The sequence below is a fragment of the Octodon degus genome, unplaced genomic scaffold (assembly GCF_000260255.1).
Source record: "Octodon degus isolate 3935 unplaced genomic scaffold, OctDeg1.0 scaffold00107, whole genome shotgun sequence".
Classification (NCBI taxonomy): Eukaryota; Metazoa; Chordata; class Mammalia; order Rodentia; family Octodontidae; genus Octodon; species Octodon degus.
In genome coordinates, this window is record NW_004524683.1 from 7,474,154 (window position 1) to 7,480,041 (window position 5,888).

The following is a 5,888-nucleotide window of genomic DNA, read 5'->3' on the forward strand; positions in this document are numbered from 1 at the left end:
TGGTGACCAGCTCAGCCCGCCCCTGGGGGCAGGGCTAGTGGGGCATGCAGTGCCAGAGATCTAACTGTGGTTCCCACACTTGCCTAAGCTTGCCTAAGCAGGCACTTTAGACTGCTGAACTATCTAGCTAGCTCTATAAATCATTTTTTAGTATCCTTCTTCCTCAATGGACTAGAAGCTCCATAAGGGTCTATATACTACTAAGGTAGGCATTTAAATGCCTGACATTTGACAAGCAGTAAATATTTGCCAAACGAATCAATGAAGCCTTTAAAATCAACTCCCACTTAAGTTCAGTGGTGTGTATCTAAAATCCTAATACTATGAAAGGATGAAGCACAAGAATCAAAAGTTTGGGGACCGGGGAGGTGGCTCAGTAGAATAAGCGCTTGCCTGGCAAGCACAAGGGCCTGAGTTCAATCCCTGGTTCTGAAAAAAAAAAAAAAAACAACCAGAAATTAGAAAACCTGGCAAGCGCAAGGGCCTGAGTTCAATCCCTGGTTCTGGGGGGGAAAAAAATCAAAGTTTGAGCCCTGCCTGGGCAATTTAAGTAGACCCTTTCTCAAAAAATTAAAAGGGCTGGGAATGAACTCAATGTAAAGGCCTTGGGTTCAATCTCCAGGACTACAAAAAAAACAAAAAAATCAAGCCAGGAGCAGTGGTTCATGCCTATAATCCAGTACGTGAGAGGCTGAGGTTGGAGAATTACCATGAATTTGGGGCCAGCTTGGGGTACATGGCAAGTCTTTGTCTCAAAAAAAAAAGTGGGGGAGCAACTACCTGCACCACTAATTGAACAACTCAAAACAAGTAAAAATACCTTAGCTTCTCTGTGCATCAAGTTTCCTCAGATGTAAAACAAAAGCATAACATCACCTACTTGATCTGGTTATGGGCAGAACATGTAACACAGGCATAGCACCTAGATTAAACACCCAGACTGCAGAAGCACACCAGAAATATTGTGATCCCTATTAGAGAGGCCAGGAACTAGGTCTCTGCAGTCTGCTCCCGACAAGCACTCAGGACAGCCACAGCCATGGCTCTAGATCCTACCTGGCAGGAGGGAAGCGGCTGACATCCCCTCTGGCAAAAGTGAAGCATCGAAGGTTTGGACTGTAGGTTGGGGTTGTAGAATGGCCACTCTGAGCTTCCAGTTCCCAGTGGGACATGGCTGCACTCACAAAGTCCTTGGCACTCAGCTGCTCCAGCTTAGCACTCACATGATCCCAAGAAGCAAAATTATTGACCAGCGCACCATACTTCTGCTCTGAGAGGAGACTGACTCGGATTGATGGCCAAAGATCCCCAAACTGCACACTATAGGTCATGTCAAAATTCTGCAGAGCCAGTCGACTGGCAGGGAACTTGGGTTCTGTGGCAGCCTAAAAGAGAAAGGGCAGGCTTACTAATCTTCCCACTTTTGCCTGACCTCACCAAAACCTCAGAGCCAAGGAGCAAAGTAGGAACCAGCTGATGTCCACTCCTGCCTTTGTATTCTGCCTCTTCCTGCCACAGTGTGGTAGAGAAAAGGAGGGAGGGCTGGGCATGACAGCACACACCTATGATCCCAGCACTTGGGAGGCTAAGGCAGAAGGATTACCATGAGTTTGAGGCAAGCCTGGACTACAAATAGTGAGTTCAAAGCCAGACTGAACCACAAGCTCCTGTCTCAAAAAAACAAACCAAACAAATAAATAGGGAAGAAAATAAAAGGAAAGTAACAAGGAGCTGGCCTTTTCTTCTCAGGATTGTAAAAGGGAGGTGGTCTGCTTACAGTAACTATGTATGTGGGTGACGAGGGCTCATCACGAAGGAAAGTCTTGGGGGCCGGGGAGATGGCTCAGTAGAATAAGCGCTTCCCTGTCAAGTGCAAGGGCCTGAGTTCAATCCCCGGTTCCACCAGAAAAAAAAAAAAAAAAAAAAGAAGAAGAAGAAGAAGGAAAGTCTGGACTGGGTTGTCAATCAGTGTTAGAGTATTTGCCTGATATAAGTCATGCCCTGGGTTTTACCTCCAGCACAGTGAGAGGGAAGGAGGCCTGGAGTAGAATATAAGAGAATGGAAGCTCAACAGAAAACTCCAGAGGAGAGCCTGAAGAGGGCTAGAAGATTACAGAAGCCCAGGAAAGCTTTAGGCTAAAAAAAGAAAAAACTCTGCCTCTGAACAGCCCATTTTCCAAAAATTGTCTTCTAGCTTATGTGAATACAAGTGCTCAGTAGGATATAAAAACAAAACAAAAATTTTGATGGAGAAATGAGGATAACTTACCTAAGACCATAGAGTGAGTAGTAACATAATGCTCAGAATCAGATAGGGTTGCTCTGGGAGTTCCCAGGCCCCAGGAGTAAGATATGGAATAACCAGGGCTCACTGAAACAAGAACTTTGAGAATGATTGTTATGGGGATATCAGTGGGGCACATGAGTCAGGCCTAAAGAGCACAAAGGCAGACTAAAAGGAAAACAACTTCACATGACTACTGCAGTCCACAATTTGGTCTCGGTATCCACAGCTGGAATGTTTGCTATTACTGGCAGTCTTTCTACCATCTGTACTTTTGCTCTGCTTAGATTTTTGGTCTGGTCAGAATTTCTGCTCTCATTTCTTCTTATTTTGGGGACTCTTGCTCTGCTTCTTACTCCTGCCATGATGAGGACTCTTGTGTTGGCCCTGGCTTTTAGCACTGTGGGGACTCTTGTTCCGTTTCCTACTTCTGCTCCTGTGAGGACTTGCACCATGGTCCTGAATGAGGACCTGGTGAGGACTACTGCTCCGGCTTCTACTCCGGCTGTGATGAGAGCTCTTGCTCCTTCCTGGACTTCTGCTCTGGTGGCGATTTCTGCTTTGGCTTCGACTTTTGCTTTGGTGGCTGCTCTTGCTGTCACTACTATGACATTCACTCACAATGGTGGAACTACAGCTTGGATTAGTGCTACATGTAGAGCTTTGGGGGGAAGGCAAAGGGCAGCTATAGGGAATCTGGGGGGGCTCTTTGCAGGGACCTTGAGAGGCCACAGAGTAGGTATGAAGGCCACAGGGCATGTTGTCAGGGCAAGGTCGAACTCGAGGGACAATGGGCAAACACTGGGGGTCAAAGGGTGTTCTCAGAGGAACAAAAGAATAGATGTGGGTAGAACAAGGAGGCTTGCAAGGGAGTAGGGGCGGGCCCCTGGGAGCACCATGGGAACCATAGGGGGGTACTATAGGCTGGTTGTGACACTGAGGGGGCCTTGTAGAGTGAATGAGGGAATTAGAGGGTAGACAGGGATTAGAGGTGGGGGGAACCACGGAATACATATGGGTATTGCAGGGAGATACCAAGGAGGCTCCTTGGGGACTGCTCTTAGCGTAACTATTGGGTAAAACAGGATCACAAGGAACACAGAGAGGAAGAGAAGTAGGGAAAATCGGTTTGATGGCTCCAGGGACCACACTGGGTAAGGGAGTGCCTGGGGGAAGTTCTTTAGTGTAGCAATTTGAAGGAGCTGTGATGGATGACTCTATACAACAAGAACCAGAGAGTCCAGAGGGCTGGTGGGGAGGCAGAGGAGAAGTGCTAGCCTTAAGGGTCTTGGGTTGGCCAGGAGTATGTTGGGCAGTATTGGTTAAGGAGTGACATTTGTGGGGTGTACGTGGCTGTTTTACCTCTGAGAATTTGGGGGACTTCACATGGGGGGAAACTGGTATAGGGAGAGGGGGTTCATTATAACTTCTTCGGGGGACTGTCTGTGGTGGAGCTATCAATTGGTTGCCTAGGGGTGAAGGGAAGTAGAAGTCAGAATAAGGACAATGAGAAAGAGCTGGTTCTGGGGGACAGGGAGGACCAGAAATTATGGCGCCAGGGGTGAGGAGGAGGTAAGAGGTCCCACCAGTCCCCCAGGAAAAAGGAGACTCAAAGCAAGGCTTCTTGGGAGCTTGGAACTGGGGCGCACAAGAAGAACCAGTATTTTCAGGGGGTAAGCGGATGGCACAGTAAGGGCTCCCAGGGGCAGATATGTGGGCCTCTGTGGAAATATGAGAGTAATGAAAAGAACCCTCCTGAGGTGAGCCAGAGATGCCCGCCTGAGAAGAAAGTATGGAGCCACAATTTTTGCCAAGAGACACATCAAGCTGTGGCTTGGGTTCACAAGAGTCTGAAGGCTTATGGTGGTCATGGCAAAGGCTGTCAGTAGGTCGGGAAGATGCTGAAGGAGCAGGAGAGGCTGGATCATTATAACTCCTCCCTGAGGACCAATGAGAGTCTTGAGGGGAGACCACAGGCCCATGAGAAAGGGTTGTAGAAACTATAGGTCTACTTTCCATGGGCCGATGAACAAGTACAGGTGAAACTGAAAGTCCAGTTCCCAGGGGCCTATGAATAAGGGGAGGTGAAATCATGGGACAAGTTCCCTCAGACTCTGAAGTGAGAGGAGGTGAAACTATGGGACCAGTTTCCAAGGGTATGTGGATAAGCTGAGGTGAGGCCACCGGACTACAGTAATAAAGGTAAGTGTGCTGGTCAAAGAGCGAACTTGGAGGACAAGGACGCTGCATTCTTGGGGTACTGGCCAAACTGCAATAAGGGCTCTGCTGAGGTTGAGGGGATGGCCCAGGAATGCCTAACCGATCAAGGCAAGGGCTTGTGGGGGATGAAGCAGGGAGTTTGAGACCGAGGCAACAGGGCCTTCCAAAGAGTGTGGGAGAACAGGGTTCAAAAGAACCCTGTGGGAGGGAGGAAGGAGCTGGTGGAGGTGGGGAGGGGATCCTTCGAGGTACACTGGGGGACTTGCCAGTGAGACAAGATGAAGGGTCTCTGGGGTGAGAGAGGTCATTGCACTCTTTGCCCGTCTTTGGGGAAGGGTTGGTAATATGGTTAGGGTGGTCGCTGTAACCTTTCCCCAGCTCGAGGGTGAGGACGGGGCTGAATCCTTTTCCACAAGGCGAAGTAGGAAGAGGGAAGGGGTCGTTGTTATGACACTGTCCAAGGGGTGCTGGCAACTGGGCTGAAAGTTTGAGAAAAGGAGAAGTCATGATGGACCGGGGTAGGAGAAAAGGGGAGGAAAGGAAAGGGGAGGGAAGGGGAGAAGGAGAAAAAGGGAGGGGAGACAGGAAGGGTTAGTGGGGGCCAAGGGAAAGGTAAGCACCAGGAAGAGGTGGTGACTTAACGGAAAGAACAGGGTGGGCGATGACGTAACTTAAGGGGGCGGAGTCAGGGTGGCACTCGTTTGGGGAAAAGGAGACGGAGACTCGTGACGAGTAAAAGCGCAGACGGGAGCAGAGACCCGCAGATATAAGTAGGCGACGACGCTCTCTGAGGGGCGCGAGAAAAATGCCGAGGCGCTCTAATGGGGCAGAAGTAATGAACGCTACGGAGGAGGGAGAGGAAATGTAACGCGACCACGAGCTTTCCACCTACGCCGCTTGCCAGACCTTACCCATTTCTTCTTATGTCGATGTCTCCGCGGTACTGGCGCGAAGTCCGCAAGCCTCATCACCTCACGGACACCCCTCAGTATCGGCGCCGCCATGTCAGAGTGCGCCGCAGGGTAACTCCGGCGAGGAACTGCGGCCGAAGCCCCGCAGGTTCCGCGGGCGTGCGCGCGCACGTTTCAAGGAGGAGCATGGGCAAAGGGGAGGGCTAAGGAGGGGCATTAGGTCTCGGGTGCTTTCCCTGGGCCCCGCCCAGCACTGTACAGTCGGTGTAACCGCGCCGCGGGGATCCCTCTAGGAAGTGGGAAACAGAAGGGTCAGGCAACTAAGTGCTAGCTCCTAGGTTCTTAGAGCAGAGTGAGGGTCTCCTAAAAGGCCTCTTTCCCAGCTGGATCAGAGTACTGGTGATCAGATATGGTGGTTCAATATTGAGGGAGCTAATTAGGGAAAAACACACCTTACAGATGGAAATGGCATG

At 50.0% G+C, this 5,888-nt stretch overlaps 1 protein-coding gene across 2 annotated transcripts in view; it reads right to left on the minus strand.

Annotated features, from left to right (window-relative positions):
- Positions 1–5,558, minus strand: part of Nsun4 (NOP2/Sun RNA methyltransferase family member 4) — a 28,348-nt gene extending 22,790 nt beyond the window's left edge. Inside the window, exons 1-3 of one of the 2 annotated variants that reach the window (XM_023724283.1) lie at positions 5,416–5,504; positions 2,270–2,371; positions 1,057–1,385 (exon numbers count right to left, since the gene is read on the minus strand). In XM_023724283.1, coding sequence (XP_023580051.1) covers positions 1,057–1,331 — 275 coding nt within the window. In that variant the 5' untranslated portion in view covers positions 1,332–1,385; positions 2,270–2,371; positions 5,416–5,504. Of the gene's footprint in view, positions 1–1,056; positions 1,386–2,269; positions 2,372–5,415 lie in introns of both variants that reach the window. The other variant, XM_004639172.2, reaches the window with a different exon arrangement.
- Positions 5,559–5,888: the final 330 nt, after the last annotated feature.